Below are 20,225 nucleotides of genomic sequence, written 5' to 3' on the forward strand. Positions count from 1 at the left end.
TGGATCTACAGTTTTTTGGATTGGAATTAAGTACCAAGAGTTCTGTTGCAAACAGGCTCAACAGAAAGAGAGCATAGAAGAAAGAAAAGCTTTCAGAAAAACAGAGAAGCAGCAGTCATGCTCAATAAAATATATACCTTAATCTCTTTTTGGGTAGTGTATTTCTGTCAAGCTGCATGCTGTTAAAACAAAAAAAACCCTAAGGACATACTGTAAACAGGACTGTTCAGAATTACAAGTTTTAAAGGTCTAGATACGGTTACATGACAGAAGGTCATTTAATGCTTTTTAATATATCTTTCACGAAAAATCTCTGACTCCTTGAAGGGGACAATAGGACATGGACCGTTGCATATTCATTTTTCATCCAGACATACTCTGGGCTGGGTCAAYAGTAATTTGGACACTATCCAAGTCACAAAGAAGTCCTTCCATACCATTTCTAACCTTCCTACAGCTTCACCCTGCAATCTGTCTGAGAATCATATGGTCACAGCATGAAACTTTATTTTTCACTGTTTCCTATGATCCTCCAGTAAAATTCCAAAAGAAATGAAGTTCGCAGCACCTGCAAGGAAACAGCAGGGCCTTGCCAGAAACCAAATGGCAGCCCTGCTTGTAGAAATATGTGCTAAACACATGGAGCTCAGGCCTTCTGTTGCCCTGGGGCTCACATAAAGAGGGGACGAGGTGTGCCATGAGAAGTGGCACCAGAGCAACGTTGTTTTATATTCACAGATAAACAGTGGCAGAGTGGCTGATAACCAGAGATCTAAGGTCAGATTTTTCCTAATTCAGACCCCCTCAACACTGGAGAGTGGGCTAGAGGGACATCCACTGGCCTCCTTCACACCGAYCATCATTTGGGCACTTCCTCATAAAGTCTTGTTAGACCAGACCGTGGTTAGTGTGGGTTACATCAAAACACTGTGTCATTCCCCAATACATTTGAAACAACAAGCAGGCAGTGCCACCTTTTTTTTCACTTAAAAACATAATTTAGTGTCACGATAAGGATTAAACTGTGAAATGKTTTTTAAGGAGGTCTCTGTATTCTCACTTCATAATTGCATTTCTGAGAGTGACAGTTACTTAGGTCTATACTTCTTGCCCAAGGAAACTCTCCTACTATTATTAATGGAATGTTTCTTCTGTGCTGGGAGCCTCACGCTCAGGTAACCTTGATCAAGGGAGGCAAAAGTGTTCAAAATACTGTTGGAGTTAACAACCCATTACCATCAGGGCTCCCAGTCTCTCGGGAAGTTTTATAGGCAATTTTCCTAGTTTAATTAGGGCCTTATTCTGAATGGGGAGAAAGCAAATGGAAGAAGGAATTTAGCAGGATTTCAGCACTGGCCCAGCTGTAGAGGTCTGCATGAGGATAGTCCACTACCCGACAGAGGACTTAGTTTCCAGCATCCTGCTCCCTATACAACCCAACAAAAAAGAAGAATGTTTGGTAAAAAGAGAGTATGGATTTGAATGCAAGATTCATGTATTTAYTAGCCCCCTACAGAAAAGAATGGGGCCTTGATGTTCCTTTATGTAGCTTTATGCCCCACTGAATTTCAAAACAAACAAACATGATCATAACAGAAACAGTTTCTTCTGCAAATATTTCAAAACCCCCTAATGAACAATACATTTTCTAATATTACTTTAGCTTGCAGCTTTATGCAGTTCAAAATAATCTGTATCACACTATCTGGAAATGAAGGAGTCATTTAGTGCTCCTTTAAACCAATCAGCGACCCAGAAAGTTATAATGAAACCAGATAAATAAGCTAACCATCACCATAGGAGACTGCTAAAGAACTCCTGAATTCAGATGTCCAAATGAAATGGGGGTGAATACTCCTCAAAATGAGCATGGCGTTATTGCAGCTGCATAAAAGGGAGTTTAGCAAACATTCCTGTTGCATTTTAAAAATACTAAATCTCATGAAGATACTCCCAGATTTCAGGTAATTAATGAAACTACTGATCACTGACCATGGGTCAATGTAACTATTAATTCAGGCCTCTAACTGGCCACATCTTTCTAGTACCTGAAATCATTCCCACGTCAAGAAGTTGAGTTTGTTACTTCTACAGGAACTGGACCTTCAGAAGACAGAATTGAACAGTAATGTGCACTGATTCCAGTAGGAAACTGCCAGCCTATCCCCGGTGCTCGTAAGATTTGCAGAGGTAATGTGAAAAAAATTCTCCATTTAACATGCTTTTCAGTAAAGAAGCAATGCCTTTGTGGAAATCTGTCTCCTTGGCTCTAAATAAATAGGAGTCACATACCAATATACAGTGAGGCTCAGAATACCACACTATTCCTGACAACACTTTCCTTTCCCGTCAAAAGCAGTCTTGTAGGAGGAAGACATATGCAGACACAGACTGAAGTTATCAAGCCCACTGTCTCTCTATTCCCATTTTTTATTCTTTTTTTTTTTTTTTTTTTTTTTTTTTTTTTGCACAGAATCATCTGCAAGTTCTCTGGGGGGAACTAAAGGAAGCCTTACAGGTCTCTGTTTCCTCCCTACCCGTGGTGGCGAGTTTAACTTGGGAAAGGGAGMGAATGGCCATAATGCACTACCTTGGGGTAATTTCTAACTGTTGTTCAGCTGCTAGGGTATAAAACAAATTCTTCCAAGATAAGAAACATGTAAGGTAGTGCAGGATGGGCTGGACCAACATGACATGGGACTTGTACATGAGTTTCTACAAATGGCTGAGCACACCAGAAAATCTGATACATGATGCACTGTTTCACACCTTAAAACCAGAACCATCAACTCTGATGATAATTTAAGATAACTGAAAGTCTTGAAGACCTTAACTGAATTTCAATGAACTTTCATGGTCCTCAAAATTAAATAACATTTTTTTTAAACTAAACCAGAGCAAATCAGTCATGTAATTAGAAACTACTTCCACTCTGCTAACCTTCTTAAAATACAGCCATTATTACTGATAAGACCACTGTAAATTCCTATATAACTTTATTTTTATGCATTCCTTGCTGTCACTCAGACCAAGCAGGATACAAATCTAAAAAGCTCAACAGGAATTAAGAGTTCTTCCGAACTACTGACAATGTGTCTATATGGAATGTTTTATCAATTAAATCAGTGACATTTCACCAATTAACCTAGTAGACATTTTTATTCTGGAGTATGAGTAACCTTTTGGTCTATTTTATTCTAGAGTATGAGTAACCCTCTGGTTCACTGAGGGGCATGCAAATTTTGCTGATAAAGGAAGTATTTCCCTAGTATTTACTGAACTCATTTCTGTTTATGAATCACACAAAATATGACTAGAATAAACTTTGATGTGATGTCAATATTGCAGCTAATGGGGAACCCTGTGTTTCTACCATGGTATTGCTTGCTGGATAGCCTGAAGACTGGCTGTGGGCAACAGGTCTGAGCATCCCTGGGGGGATGCTGACCCACTGGGCACATGACCTGCTTACATCCCCTTATGCACTGCCTCCACTCTGCAGAATAGCTGCACAGCTAATCTTTGTCCATTTACTATTTGTAATTTTGTCCATTTACTATATCCCACCCCGTTATATTCCTTCAGTCTAATACACTRTTGATAGCTACTCTTCAGTAACTCTTCTCCAACCTGGACAAGCATCTCACTYTCTTTCCCTCATTTGCTTACACAAATGTTATTTGAAACAGCACCTTCAAGTTTACCAAGCTTAAAATCTACTGCTTCTAATTCCTCTTCTCTACTCAAAAAGCCTGCTTTCCTGCAAATGCATTAATTSAGTCTCATTTGAAATTATGTTATTGACAAACCCCTGTTATCTATCACTAGTTTTGTTAAAGATCCTCTGCATCTTCCCYGGACTAAGGCAAGCATGACTTGCCCACAGTCCCCTTGTCCTCCATCCCGACCCACCTCTACGCTCCCATTTCTAAGCACAGGCCCTACAAAACCTCTTGTTCAGCTCCTGGGACCTACTCATGCATCCTAATGACTGCAGGGCTATTTTAGACAGTTTCTGAAGCAAGGAAGTAAAAATTTCATCTGGACTAGTAACTTGGAGTCTTATCCAAGCAATCTTTAACCTGTCCACTCCCTTTGAGTATGCTTGCTGTCAGTACCGTTCAGCTATGAAATTGCAATTAATGGTCGAATGAAGCAAAAAAGGTGCTTCTTAGTATCACTGGTTATTAGCTCTCTCTTCTAACATTTGTAGACCTTCTCCTAGTATCCTCATCCACACAGGATTTAGGTAACTTGCTAGTTCTATCTTATTTTGTGCTTTGGTCTGTCTGATGTTGTCCCTATATTATATTAATATATATCACTATACAGACAGATCATTCAGTCTCATCCCAGCCCTAGAGTAAGTGAACAAAAAGAATGAGCCTCTTTGCAGATACTTTCTTATGTCTCACCAAACTACATCTAGTTTTGCTAGGGGCATATAAAATATAATCTGAATCCTTTCACTATGGTTCACCAAGGAAAGAAGGACAAAATCTTTCACCAAATATATCTGTCTCTTAACACAGCAAAATAATACTTTCTTTTGTGAAGAAAATATTTTACTACTTGGAGGTTTTGCTGCATAAAACAGTTTAGATATAACACAGCACTTGTAGCAGACCTTTTGGAAAAATCAAACTGCAAAAACCCTATTGGGGCTATAATTCAAGGAATGATACTGTTTTCTCCAGATACAYGTATTTGTTTTGAGGCCAGATCAACATGATAAATGGCTCTCTCTGGACTCAATCATAATATCCCCTTACGGACAAATCTGAAAGTTAAAAATGTTGCCAAAGGCAAAGTATTTGGAACCACTGAAATTAAGTCACTGAACAAATACATGAAGTATTAGTAGTGGGGGTTGCTCAGGAGCTTATGCCAAGCTATTAACATTTTAAATGTGATGTTTAACATCCTCTGCATAAATATGATCCTTGGCATAAATTCAACACCCTTCCACATCATCTTATTGACCTCACCATTCCCATATGTAATAGTAAAAATTAGTGGAGGTTCCTATAAAACGAATATGAATAATTAGCTTTCCAAGAAATATTGTTCTATTCAGTTGATGGCACAAGATGCAAATTACTATATAAATATTAAAGAGACAGTGCAAATTAAAAATCACTCATGTATCAGTGTATTTTTAACTACTGTTGTTATCAGACATCAGACTGGTACATACATACATTTTATAGCGTCGTAAGTATGTTAGTTGGAGGTGTGATTTTTAACTGATACAGCAATACCCATGAATGCAGCATAACAAACATAATGAAATATGTGGAGTTTCCATCTARATTTGACCAAGAATTGTTTAGGGTTTGTTTTCCTAAGTGCTGATTCACTGCAAGTGCAATCACTCAATAAAAGGACCGGTAGTGAATAATCTCTGGTTTTATACGAAGAAGAAAAAGTTGTCAACACCGTAAATTACTCACATGTATATAAAAAAATCTTTTTGCTTTAAATATTTGTGTTTTTTTCTACACAACTATGTTTAGTCTTAAAATGTTTAAAGTATTTCTTATTCAGTATTTCAGTATAATTTTGGGGGACCAAGATCAACAGCTAATGAAAAAGTTCAATACTCACTTTTTGGTCCCTACGTGAGATAAGAATTCCTTCTCGAATCTTGAGGATTTTCACAGGAAGTGAAAGTTACTTACTGCCTAGGAAAGTTCACTGTTTCTCCCTTACAAAAGTCAAATAAATATTTCACATACACAAAAAAAATCTTAGTGTAACAGKGCCTTCTCTCAGGGTGGCTGTACCATTTAAAAATATAATTTATGTAGTAAAATATCTGTGGGTGAGCAAGTACTTTAACAGAGCAAATGGGGGAAAAGCCTTTCTTGGTTTTGTCTGTCTACTCTGGACAATTGCAGGACTGTACATATCATGAGGTTCTCATCTTGTAAACTGCCTCCCTTGAAGTGAAATTGCATTTTAATAAGGAGCTGTGGAATGGCTAATGGATAAGGAACAATTTGACAGGATGGSGTATTTTAGGGCAAGAGTATAGGGTCAGTTGCAGGCAGGGCCCACCAGCTCTGCCTRTGCTCTGAGTAGTGGGGAAAAAAATGGTGTAGTTCCACTTGAGCAAATTCATGATTAGGAAGACAAGCATACAGCTTAGAGCTGGCAACTGCCAGGACAGCAGGTACAGCTGGCATTCAGGAGTCATTATGTGGCCATTTAGATGTGCCCTTAGGTAGAAAATTTTTCCTTTCCTGTGGTTCTGCTCCAGAACAAGGGAAAGAAAAAAAAAAGAAACCTTCTCAAGGCAGAAAAATGTGCTTGCAAAACCTTAAAAGGCAGTTGATTCCGTGTCCAATGCCTGAGCTGACTTTCATCTGTATTTGCTTTCTTCCTGTGTTTTTAAATAAAGAACTAAGATGCTGATTAAACAGAGTTTTTTGTTTTTTGTCCCTGTCCTTTTGCCTCTCACTGATTTCGTGGTCACTGTATCTATAGGTAAGCTCACCTTTCCGACAGAGTAGATCTGACGCTTCCAGTCCTCATGAGCAGGCTCTGAACCTCCTGAGTGCTTGTTGTCAGTCCAGAGAGAGAGCCATGATGGCTCAGAGGAAGGTCAATGGACTCGGAACTGGTGTGAAGGCTAGTCATGGACTGGTAACTTGGTGTRTCCTTACTGCCAGCTGAAGAGCTGCTCAGGTTTGCAGCCCACACAAGACCACCTGATGTGAAAGAGTGCACTGAGGCGGGACTGGAAGCCAAGGAGTGACTTAAGCTTACAACATCTGCATTTAAGTCCGAAGGTTTACTGAAGAGGGGGCTGCTGCTACCACTTTGCCCACCTGCACTGCCCATGCTGCCTGTACCCGAGGATGGAGATTCCAGGCTGCCTTGCCGTGCCAATGTAGTGCTAGGGCTGGGCATTGCCGATGTGGGTTTCACACCTTCAGTACTGGGTGCAGAGGCAGCTTTACCACTTGCCTTGGCACCAAACAACCTAAATGTAAAACAAATAGCTTTAGAGAAACTGATAGCCGCATTAAACATTCATGGCGTAACATCCTAAGAGCCAAACTACACATTTAATTACTGCTACTAAAATTATGCCTACCTAGTTCATCAATTGCATCTCAAATTAAATTCACTTAACCATATCACAATAATCCAGGTTTGTTTCATTAGCAACAGCTCTCATTCACTCCTACTCCAGATACGCTCTTTTCCCACACAGACCTTCCCAGAGCGAGTTAAAATAAGCACATTTTTGTCTTATTATTGCATAAACAGATTACACTTTCACCCAAATTCAGGAGTTAAGCATTCCTACTGCTAAGCCATTAGCTTTTAAAGCCMTCGCTTCCCAAATGAGCTAAAACGATGGCTACAAACACTTTAAAAGGGGAATCCTTCATAGCTTATCAAATGCCTTGAGTATTTGTACAAAATTTTCCTCTTGCTCTTTTGCACAGATGGTCATGTGGTCATCAGTCATGTAGCAACTAGTCAGATAGAATAAACTGCACCAGAGTTAAATGTGCTCATGTGGCTTTCAAGGGCAGTCAGAACAGATGTGCATTTCATATACTTGCTTCCAGTAATTCTAAAGAAGAGAATTTCTACAGTAAAAAAAAAAAAAAAAAAAAAAAAAAAAAAAAAAAAAAAACCCAAATCCTCTAAAACTGTTGAAATAGAAGGTCATGTAACGGCTTAATCTTACTAGAAATATATTAAGCTACACTTAAAAGTGTAGCTGTTCAATTAATATAAAAAATGCAAAAATTATGGTRATGTAAAGTAAGCATGGACAATAATGTAAGAATCCGTTTTACTTATTATCAAGCCCTATAAAAATCAACAGCAGCTCCCTTAGCAGCCAGTAACTGGAGAGGCTGTTTTGGTAACTAGACAGAAGAGGGCACTAGTGGCCTTTCCTCCAGCAATGGAAGTGCTTCATCTAAACGTGCATGGTGATTTTTATTTTCAGAAACGTTAGAATATGACATTTCCAATTGAAGTTTATTTTTGCTAATGTTTCCGATGAAAGATGTGACAAAACTACTGTGATGATGAAGCTCTGGTAGCTGGAGATTGCTGGCAATGTAAAAGCAAGTATGTTTTAACCTATGGAGCTAAAAGCTCAACAGTTCTCTGAACAGGCAACAGCACTGCCTGTTCAAGTAACAGAACATGTCTGAAWGAGAAGTCCTTCTTGTATTTGGGGATTTATCAGATTGTTGACAGAGAACTCATCATTTGCCTGAATATTCAGTAAGAGCTTGTTCTGGCCCTCAAATTGTTGTTATGGGAGTGTACTTAAATTGGTCAATGCTCAAGGATCAGCCATTTCAGGTCTGAGGAAGTCTGCAGTCCTGAGAGAAATAATCATGTTCTGTGAAGAAATATTACTCTTTTTTCATACTTAGTTCTCTGTTTGTGGCAAAATATGCCTGGACAAGGCTTTCCGCCCACTGGATACAATTACAATAGATCAAAAATTCCTGCTTTCTATATATTGCACCTTCAGAAGTTCATAGCAAAGCTCTTACCTTCGAAACGTCGGGGAGGCAATATCTGGGTATTTGGATCCTGGCTGCCTAAGTCCCGGCGTGCCAGAGGCGCTCGCTGAAGTTGGGCTGGATTTGGGGGAACTTGACAATGAGACGCTCTCAGAGTCAGACACAGCCACCTTCTCCTTTTCCTTGTCTGTCTGATTGATGGTGACGGGACTGGATCGCCCGGACCCAATCTTGCTCGGCTCTCGCAGTTTGGTGGCCGCAGCACCCGCAGACTTGCTGCTGACGTTGGAGTCGATGCTGCTGGTGCTGGATCGGTGGCCGCCTCTGCCAGGGATCCCACTGCCGCTGGACTTTGACGGGCGAGGCAAGCTTCGATACTGCAGAGTGGTCTTTGAACTCACATGCAAGACACCATCATCCTGGTTCTGGGAACCATCTAAGCTTGTTTTCCGCCCCGCATTGGACTTCCCACCGATGGCTGAAGATTTGGGCATTTTTCCTAGAGTTGCTGACCCACTTGTGATAGTCGCTCCACTTGTGGTGATTATGGTAGAAGATCCCATCCCAGACTTCTTGAATCCAAAGGAGCCAGTAGCAGTTGATCGTCCAATACCAGAGGGAGGTTTTTTCCCTTCATCACCACTACTTTTTCCGGCATCCGATGGAGAGCGCTGAATGGAGGCTCCTTTCAGGGGAGTTTTCACTTTCTCTGAAGCTTTTGCATCATCTGTTTTTCCTAAATGAAAGTATATTTTAAAAGGTCATTTGGACTTGAAGCTGTAATGTCTCAATATCTAATTATATCACTATACAGTTAATGATCTCAAAATGAGTAAGTACACAGCAGAGAAACTACTCTAAGAAAGCAGACCAATTTAGGAGTCTTTAGTCCCCTGTCAGCAATAAGTAGCAGGTACAATACATTACAAATAATCATAAAATGTTAAAACCCTGAAATTCTCCCGAGAATTTCTAGTTTCATAGTTAGCAGGAGAGCATAGAAGAAAATGCTCCAAGTCTAACAATAAAGAATTTTACAAGGTTTTTGTTAGTAGTATTTCTATATGTAAGGAATAACATTTAAAAACAAAACACAACATATAATTAACATTTTCAGAAGTATGACATTACCTATGCATGTAGAAATTAAGAGTACTTATTGAGTACTTTGTTTTTCATTGATTAAATTTTCTTTAACCTAACTTTGTTCTGTTGTTAGCTACAAAAATTATCAGTGAGATTATGATGTCATGGCATGAACAAATCATAACCTTCTTGGTCTATAACAATATCAATTATATGAGTTAATAATCTTTGGAATATTTGGAAGGTTTTTGATTTTCTGAGAGACTGTTTTCAGTACTACACAGACACATACCTAGATTATATTTTTACACAGTATTATTGTGACATTCTTAAAAGTCTAGATAAGATATCCTGTTCTATCTTRAAATATCTTCTTATTTTTACCAACAACTTTTCAGAGACAAAAAATGCCATTTCTCATTGGATTTGTCTATTCTAATTTCCCTTGTTTCTATTGTATGCTCCTAATAAGCACAAATATTTAGCATATCAAAGTATTTATTTCACACTTGCAGTGATTACAGAAGGTTTGTAGGTGGGCGGACTAATTTRTATTACAGAATCAAATAGTTGTAAAGAACAACAGCTAGAAGTCAGCAGTAAAATACACTCCTGTACTTATGTACATAGTGCATGTGTTATCCTACACAAAAACATAAACACACCAAGATATAGATCAAACTCATAMAGTGTGAACACCTGGACTATTTTGCTATTCTTAAAATAGTAAAGCCTCAGCTCTGTGTTGCACAGGAGCTGCCTGCTCATCTTCAGCAAAGCAGAAGCTAGGAAACAGATTTGTTGTGCAGGAACCCTTGCATGAGCTTCTTCCTAATAACCCTTACTGGGGTGCAACTCTGAGTCTGTACGACCACTCACTGCTGCAATGATCCTCAGGGCAGGGTCTTATAAATGAAAGTCAGACCAGTATTCAGCAGTCCAAATTAGGAAGATGGGAAAGTTGTTTATAAAGTATTTTAATTTATTCTGAGATGTTCGGTGTTAGCTATCTTTCAAACTAAGGGCTTGTACATGCTTGTGAAGTATTCTGCCAGGACAGGACAAAGTGCTAGGAAATGTCCTACAAATGAGCAGTCTTTTCCCTAGTAAAATGATGGACTAGATTGTCTTAATAGGGATGTTTTACACTAGTTTTGGATTTTTGTTTTCAAAAGTGGTTTGTAARAGTGTCCACTCCTTCAGAGAGGCCTTTTTCAGAAGAAGATAAAAAATCATCTAGCACTGATGAAAGAGTGTAAAAAAGGTATTTTTTACAATTTTCACTTCTTAACAGTAAAGTACCTATAGTATCTGGAATGTGATAATTTAATTTTTGTTCAAAAATACTCATTTTACATCCTCTGATTTGACTGTTTAAGCTTTTTATCTAAGCTTTGAATCTTTGCCATTTCTACACGTGTTCAATCATCAAAGGTACAGAGTTTCAGAGAACAAAGATAAGGAAGAGATGAGTCCAGAAACTGTTTTACGAATTCCCTAATACAAGCTGACTTACTCTAATCATAATAAAATAAAAATACCATCACAGTTTATGTTATGGATACATTCCCGTATGATTAATAAATTATTAGTATGCAGTGTAGCAAATTAACAGTTACTGAAATGAGCAAATTAGAATATTATGATAAYCTTGGCTCAGAATCGTTTATGATAATAACTACCAGTGTGTTTACAATTCTGCTACCAATATTCCCCATATCTATCACACACTTAAAATACCTATTAATTATATTTAACCCAGTAAAGATTCCTTGCTCCTTATAAAAGAAGTCTAAACATAAAGCCTTTATTTTTAACGCTGTAATCCAACTACAGAAGTTTCCTACCCGGGGTCTTGAGAGCACTGGTTCCAGCTTTGTGCCTGGATTGAGTTGCTCCTACTTGTGCAGTCATGCCTCTCCTCCAGGATCCGGTCTGTGAAACAGAGAGAGATGCTTTCTGCCCCCCCTTGTCCGACTCTTCAGACAGCCCCGAGGGGAGGCCTTTCCATTTGCCACTGCTGTCTATGCTGCTGTCAAAATCCTCCTCTGGCTTCTTCAGTTCTTCAGTGCTGCCCCAAGTTTCGCTGTCTGTAACTGAGCGTTTCTCCGAGTCGGTCTTCAGCTACAAGAGATTTGGATCATAAGAAATGGTCAGTCTCATCATCCTCAATATTTGCTGATTTCTTAACTCCCAAGAGGGGAGGAAAATAAAGCATATTGATTTATTTGTATGAAGTGCCATGAAAACTTCTCTTCTAAAACATTAGTATCCTTGTGCCAAAAATTTAAAAACATTCTCATTTGGGGAAGACATTTTTTTTTTCTTTTTTTGCAACAGATTTAAACCCTTTCCTTCRTAAGTTAGAATGAAGTGAAACATAACTTACTTCTTTAATTATCAGCAGTAAACCTTACTGTCCCTCAACTCCCTACAGATTTTACAAATGAATCACTGCTCTGGAAGGTTTAACTTAAAACCTTGAATGGTAGAGTTYCTAGATATACTGCTAAAATCCCCGTGGTCTCATTTCTGTTTTTCCCCACCCAAACTTTCCATTTATTAAATTAGGAATATTACCTGACTAACACTGAGTACATTATACCACCAGTGAGAAAGGACAACATCTTAAGCGAAATTATCAGCGCTACAGTGGCTTTTCTGCCAGTTTGCCTCCACTGAAAACAACGTTTCTGAACAAGAACGGAAACTGTCCCTCTAGCTAAAGCGGCTAGCAGAGAGCTGGAAGACAGCCTTATTAAGCACTAGCAYGCTGGAGAGGTGAAGGTGAGAGGGTAACCAGATGGGCTGACACTTCTTCAGAAACCCAGAGGCTGGTGGAAGATACCGTGGGAGGAACTAGCACCCCTGCAGCATYTGTTTTCCTCCGCAGTGTGCCGATGCAGGGTGTACGGGAATGCTGCAAGGAGCAGGCCAACGAGACAGGCAACACACCAGCTGCGGAAGCAGCTTAAATAGGAGGGTCAGAGGCTGATCCTACCTTCTGTGTTTCGACAAGACCTCTGCTMCTTGTGCTGACAGGCTGTTTGCCGTAACCCTGCCTCCTTTCTTTCCCTGCAAATGCTTCACCTCCGTCTCAAGCCTCATTTGCCCATCATCTTCTCATCGGTCCTGTTCCCCTCATTCTTCCTTTGCCTCTTCATTTAGTTAACTTACCTYTGCCCTTCTTCAAGAACAGAAAGCGGTGATGCTGTCAGGTCACTCATTACACTCATTACTGCTCATTACATCTGCGATTGCCATAGTGCTGCCCCCCCTACAGTCAGTCTAAGCAGGGCTGCAACCTGAGTCACATTTGGCAGAGGACTCTACTATTCCGTGTTTCCACAGCTCCGTCTCCAGAGAGACCCCTTCAGGGTTGTTTCCTAGGCACTGCTGTCATACTGATTAGATGACCGGCAGAATAATCAGTTGCTGTTTACRTATTTGTCATTTATAGAGTACAAAATGCAAAAGCTCTCTGCACTTTTCATGATTTCACATGTGATCTGGAGAGGGTTGTATGGATTTTGTGTAAGGTTCAATAGGAAAAGAGCCTAAGCAAACATCTAAACAAATGCTGCAAGATCCTTCAGAAGAGAGTTTCCATTGGTGTTATTGTTACAACATCTACAGTGTTCCCAGAACTTYTCTCATAAATGAACACTTATAAACACACAGCTATACACTTTGAAAGTAAACAGTATCATTTCCAAGAAATGTCAAATACAATACTTTCTAAAAGCCTCTCTTCACCATTGTGGGACCTGTAAAGTGATGYCGAGTCTCTTTTAATAAGAAAACAACAACAGCAAAATATCCAATTTCTGCCTGAGGATACAGGCTGCCTGCACTGCTCCAATCACTTAAAAAGACTGCAAAAGGGATCGCTGAGCACACTCTCTGCAAGAGTATGTTCACCACCTGGAGAACAGTTGGCAAAATGCTTGCATATTGTGCTCATCACACTTGCTAACTGGGTTTGCTAGCTGGGTTTGCAGGCCAGCCTGGAATACACTACCTTCTGATTTATTTACTTTGGTGTAAGCTCTGCTTACACCAAAGCTCTGCTCCTCGCTTTCACAACATAAAGCAACCCTGGCAAAAAAAAAAAAAAAAAAAAAAAAAGCAACACTGGAACATACTCTGTAACCTCTGTTCATCACAGAATAAACTGCAAGTGGTATCTGGTTGATTATGCAGGACAGGAGGCCACTGAAGAGGAAAATTCAGAAAGAGTTAAACAGTCAGCTTGAGATTTCCCAGTTATGTTAACGACGATGCAGTAGAACAAGTAAGCTAGGACCAGCTGGCCATCACTGCTGACACGAAAGGAAAGAGGCTGAACTCCACTTCGTAACTGTAAGAGACACTGATAGGGTGGGAAAAGCAAAGGTAAAAGCTGAAGAATGCTGCCATCCATGTGAGTACCCTTCTAGGAATAYAGCACAGGTCTGAAATTTGTCCTGGAGCTCCTGCTACAAATTAAAGTGACCTCCATTCCCAAGATGACTTTATTTTCCCATTCTCTGGGGCAAATGACAAACATGTTTTTCTCATATTGACAGTTTGTAGTAATGTACATCACAGTTTGCAGTAATGTACATCTACAAAATAGACCTCTGAACTGCGCACACTGGCTGCCTGCAGGAGTCTGAAGAGAATTCAAGGTGTCAGTCTTGAGTCCGCAATATTTAACATCAAATCACTGGAGACACCAACTCTTCTCCTATGCTGAGTGTTCAAACTTGAAATTCCTTGCTGATGAACAGTAGACAACGTGGCAACGAATATTTCACAGCTGGGACTAACTTACCCCTCCCTTTTTTTTTAAAGGAATGTAGGCCTGTTAATATTCTGTCTTTTCACCACTTGCAAACAGAAGGAGGGGAGCTGGGAAGAAATGCTGGGGTGCCTGCAGAAGAGATACCAGAGAAACCTAGCAGAAGAGAGAAGTTCTTTCTTTCATTGTAGGTGTCCTCAAAGGGAGAGGAGGAGCAAATTATCCATGACCCCTAATTAACGATATTCCTATTAGTCACTCTCTCTTCTTGATATAAATGGGAGAACAGATGTTCTGCACCTATGGGCTCACTTCTTCAGGCTCTTTTCTCCCAAAGGAGAGAACAGGAAAACGACATTACATGCTGTGTATAATTTCTTCCCTGACTTGTTTCAACTCATGGCAGAAAACTTACCTGAAATTGTGCCACATGTTGAAAGAGATAGCCACTCCAAATGTGATAAAGTGAGTAGAAAAGCACCCACCACTGAATTAGTCACACTGCGCTTTTTGTGTCATGGCAAGGTTCATCGGCTGCCAGCAGCCCGGGGAGCTGCAGGGGGTCCCAGTGGCGGCAGGGCAGTGCCCCACAGCCAGGGCCCATGTCACCACCCCAAAAGGGAGCAGGGCAGCCAGAAACAGCTCCAGCTTTGGGCATCAGGCACTGCCACGAGGATAGGGCCAGGTTGAGGCCAGGTGAGTAGTCAGCCTGCGGGTCAGCATCTGGATCAGGCCCAGTAAGGGCTACCAGGGTCAGCCATGGTCCTGTGATGGCCAAGCAGGCAATAGGGACAAGTGCAGGACCTGTTCAGATTAGGAAGTCAGTCTGTGGGTCAAGGTTTAGGCCCAGATCAGAAGGTCCACGGCCAGGCACAAACATGGTGGTGACGCAGCAGGAGAGGTAGCTCAGGTGGCGACCAAGCAAAAGAATCTCAGCTGAAAAGAGCTGCCACAGGACAGGAGGTCAGCCCTGCCTGCAGCCTCCCCGCAGCGTGTCCAGGAGCCTGTCCCCACAGTCACCAGTGGGACAGTGGCCAGCCACAGCTGCACTATCGCTTAGCAGGCCCTCAGCCCTGGCAGCCAAACCTCTAGGAGGGAGGATGCCTTTACATTTCATTTACTGAAACGCAGTGATTCTTGCATACAAATGTAATAGAGGAGCTTGCAAAACACAGTATTTCATTTGTTTTGGAGTCATTATTACTAAACTGTTTTTTTCCCCTCTGTTAAGCCGCAGATTTGTGGAGATATTGCAAGAGACAGCAATGAAAAGCTACTTACCTGGGCATGAGTGTTCTTTCTTGAAGAGGCAGTTATATTGGAATAAGAGCTGACAGATGATGTGGTGTTCAAATCATCCGTGCTGAGGTTATCAAGAGTGTCGCTGAGGCCACTACTAACTGAGCTGCTGTCATCCCAGCTGTAGAGAAAGGAGCAAATCTACTTTACATACTGCATGTCAATAGGCAGAAAGTGTCTGAAAATCAATAGATGTTACTATTTCTTCCTCAAGAGGTTTACCAGAAAACCTTCCATAGTATTTGCTAACGTACAATGAACATTGGCTTTCAAACCTTTTAATTAATATTTCACTCATTGTCAAGTGGTTGCTTGTTCAATTAATGAAAGACCCAGATGCCTTTTAAAAATTTAACACCAGATCTAAGAAAGCAGTAGAATAAGTCTATTAAAAGTGTAAGTTATTAAAACAGGTTGTTTCATGCTTCACAGCTAACACATTCAGTATACTGACAGGGAAATCCATTAAACCTAACTGGTATTGTGAACCAAAGCATTTTTAATAGCTTGGAGAACACCTAATATATTTCCAGGCCACAGAAAAATAAAAGGAATATCTCTTCTGCAGTCCAACGAACTGTCAGTCAGGAAGCTGGTATTTCCAACAGTTTTATTTTCTTGTCTTTAGCTTTTGTCTAGTGAGCACAATGTCATCAAAACAGGATTCCTTGACATTACAGTCACCAGAGTTGATATCACAGAGAACGTGTTATACATCTCTTAAGAGACAGGCTGTCATCTCTTCTGCTTTGGGAGATTTATGCTGAGGATGTAAATTAGAAAAACGCTACTTTTACAGACATGTCGTTCACCTATTCTCATAAAAAGTCTTGTTTCTTCCATGGAAGAGAGGTTGATGGGTGTCTCTCAAATCATTCTCTACACAAACGCTTTTCCATAGCTTTACATTATGACCCTTAGTTTATTGACATTTGGGAGAAAGTCTAAGTAACAACTTACACACAACACTACAGCAGCATACTCCCAGTTTTGCTGCACCTCCATCTGTTAATCTTGGTCTGAATTATTCTCAGGACGGTGAGTTTGAAAAATATTCACTTTATCACTTGCAGTGGGATTCACCTCCTATAGCTTTAGCTACATAAAGTTAGATGTGTCATTTAAGCTATCTGTCTAGGTGCTGTCTATAACCAATAGAATGAAGTAGGCTTCTCTAGGAGCCTGTTCTAAAATATATTCCAGATTTGCAGCACAAATTGTTCACTGGAGGTGCCTCTTCCTCTCTTCTCCTCTCTGAGAAAGGAGAGGATTGATTAAGCCTATTCTAACCATGTAACTTCTAGAGAAACAAAGCCCAGTGACATAGATGTGGACACCAGTAAAGTTGAAAACACAACAGATACTACTGGAATACCCTTGTTTTGTTGTAGCGTATTTCATGAGCTGCCTTTTCAGTCATATTCTACAATTTCAAAAATAAGGATCTAAAATTCAGTACAGCAGTCTAATTAAAGCTGAATACTACTAGTAGTAGTCATTCAGAACAAACAAGGAAAATTCTTGTGAAACCATATTTTACATATGGTGTTTTGGGAGGTTAAACTCACTTCTCACTTCTCGCTTAAGAAAGTCATAATAACAGTGACTGTGAACTGCATGCTACAAAATATGTTCTGTGATGCACCGGGAAGCTCAATGCTCTAGTCTTGTATCATAGCAACTGCAGCAGACATCACTTTGGTTTTGCTAAAGGTAGAAAATCACATTAGCAAGTGACCTCAGTGACAAGATAAACATATTTCAGAGGGCAAGAGCTTATTAGAGTACTGTGCTTTCCACTGTTTAGTACATGACTACAAATAAATACATCTTCTGAAACATTACCAGCTAATATATATATGAGTGATTCCAGAATACAGTTTCATATCTGAGCAATTACAACCTCATATCTTATAGATCGCCCACATTCATCTAAGAACCATCTCTGAAGCAGCAGTCATTTAYACTTTCTGCATTTTTCACTGCCTAATGTGATAGGGAATTTCACAGATGCTAAAGGCCATTATTCAAATGTTACACACTACGCAGGAATGTACTTTGGACAACAGTGTTAAGGCTGACAAAAACACAAAAATTTTTAAATATGGATAGGTTTTAGAAAAGACAATATGCCCTTACTGAAAGATATTTTAAAAATAGAAAAAATATATAAAGCCAAATCCAATATATATTGGGTACTTCCACAGTGCTGAACATTTGAAGTATGGAATTCATGTCTTTAACACTTGACTTACAGACATTTCCTGGGTCTTCTCTAAGAACTTGTGGACAAAGTTCAACATCTAATTCTCTTTCTTCATTTTTTCTTCTTTATTTTATTCCCTTCTAATTTTTGTTACCTCATTTTACTCTCACATATCTCAGTAAGGAGTTTCAAATGTTCTCATTTCTGCAATAATTTTTACAAYTCACAAAATATAAACACAGAATTTATTTTCTACAGCACAAGTTTCCAGGCAAAAATGACTACGTGGATCATGTTTCCAATCTATTATGGCTTCTTTGCGATACACATTCATCACATCTCACTCACCAGTGGATTATTAATAGGTTCTGGAAATACTCATGGCCATCTTGTAAGATATATAGAAGATTAATCTGACACCTCCACTACTGACTTTTTAGAGTCACCACTATATTTGCCTGGATTATTTTTCTCTGATGATAGGTGCTCAAGGAGTTTTCTAAATTTGGGGGGGGAGGTCATACCCCCAAATTTCTGCTTATATGCAGCCTGCCTGTAAAAACAGAAGCATTTCGAACTGCTTTCTTTTGTGTATGACATTCTTCTAAGGATTACTGGAGAAATTGATTCTCACTTCATAAAATGTTTTGCATCATCACTTTGAAAAATACATAGCAAAAATAGAATAGTCCTACAGAACAGACTACATCAGTCATCTTCTCAGCAATGAAGATTGCTCTCTTGTGCTTATTTTAGTGCATTGCCTATAGTTGTTCTAACTTTTTCATGCAAATAAATCTCTTCTTTTTTGGTACATACTATTTGCATCTTTTCAGCCCTGTCTCCCTATGTCTAGACAACATACTTGCTAGGAGCTGAGTTAATCTAATTTCTGGATGAGGAAGCATCCTCATTTATAATTTGGGAAACTTCTTGATGATTCACATTCAGTTGTTCTTGTAATTATCCAAGATACGACAAAGGACCTTGGTAACATCAGATGTGCATTCCCTTGAGACTGAAAACCAATTTTTATTAATTGGCAGCAAATTCTTCCTGTAACTTTTCTTGTTCCAATATTCATTGTCAAACTGATACTAAGGGACTTTATATAGGCTTTGAGTATACTAAGATCTATCTTTCATTTTCATTTTATCTTTCATTTATTTTTTTCTTTTTCATGCATCTTACACGGATTATGACAGGTCAGGTTACCACTATCTATTTTTTAATACYTCGCTCCAATCCCTATTATAAAGCCACCTTTCAGCTACTAATAACTTTGAAAAAATCAGCTGATTTGTTTCTTGTTGGGTGTCAGCGTCAGGCTGATTTCTTTAATGGAAAATTTCAGTAGACACAGTTCTGCTTTTTGAGAGAATAAGGCTAAGAGAAAAAAATGCCTTGTTTTGACAAGTTCCAGCAGCCTTTTCTTTGAGAAACTCTAAGATCCCATGAGGAGCTGGAGAAGAATCTTGAAATTTAGCAAGACATAACTTCTTCACATTAAGGATGTACATTTCGCTGTTTCTGGAAAAAACACCCTCAAATTTGGCTAATTCACACATCTCTTCAAAATCCTTTTGCAGATGCCTCATAGAGACTTTCTAGGCTTTTTGCAGCTACCCGCCCAAGTTTCTAATCTAGCCAGGCAGGTGTCAGGTCAGCTCAGGCCGATGAGGGCTYCTGAGTTCTAGGTTTAAATCAGCAAACTGAGAGCAAGTAATAACCCAGCAGGCACTTAGCCCATTGTGAATGTAGGCAACAACACAGTTTTTGATTAAATAATTACCTACTGTTTTTTTTTTTCTCTAGGAATGCTTCATTAATTTAATACTCCTAAGAGGTCTGCTCTTCTGGGAATTATTCTGAATTTTGTATTAAAGCAAGCAGCCTTCAYTCATTTGTTACAGAAGCTGAAAGACTTCTGTAACAAGGACTATACGAAGGATGATTGAAGCCCCTGGTGTACCAGATGCATCCTACAAGATATTAGGCGACTGCATTAACCAAAATTTTTAACAAACTGAGCACTAACACTAACAAACTGAACATTTTTAATAAACTGAACATTTTATTCAGAGCTTACCATCTGACTTACAAAGATGCTATGTATGCAGATGCATGCTTTGACCACAGAGTGTGCTGTATAAAGATATATACTCTTGAAAATTAGTTCACTAATATCTTGAACTGTGCGTCAAAAAACAGTAGCTATTTTGTGGCCACTGTGTCATAATCTTTATCCAGAAATATACCTCATGCTCCTTGAATTTGCACTAATATCACCAATATTCTTTCCATTCAGAACATTTGTATTTTATGCTTTCTTTGACACACTAGT

General features: G+C 39.4%; 1 protein-coding gene across 6 annotated transcripts in view; it reads right to left on the reverse strand.

Moving 5' to 3' along the window:
* Window positions 1–20,225, reverse strand: part of LOC146586863 (neuron navigator 3) — a 267,610-nt gene that overhangs the window by 53,137 nt on the left and 194,248 nt on the right. For all 6 annotated transcript variants that reach the window (XM_085320549.1, XM_085320552.1, XM_085320551.1 and 3 more), the window contains exons 13-17: window positions 15,658–15,796; window positions 11,441–11,717; window positions 8,538–9,243; window positions 6,500–6,988; window positions 138–179 (exon numbers count right to left, since the gene is read on the reverse strand). In XM_085320549.1, the coding sequence (XP_085176675.1) occupies window positions 138–179; window positions 6,500–6,988; window positions 8,538–9,243; window positions 11,441–11,717; window positions 15,658–15,796 (1,653 nt within the window). The remainder of the gene's footprint in view (window positions 1–137; window positions 180–6,499; window positions 6,989–8,537; window positions 9,244–11,440; window positions 11,718–15,657; window positions 15,797–20,225) is intronic.

The sequence above is a fragment of the Rhea americana genome, unplaced genomic scaffold (assembly GCF_003343005.1).
Source record: "Rhea americana isolate MKP2758 unplaced genomic scaffold, rheAme1 scaffold_64, whole genome shotgun sequence".
Classification (NCBI taxonomy): Eukaryota; Metazoa; Chordata; class Aves; order Rheiformes; family Rheidae; genus Rhea; species Rhea americana.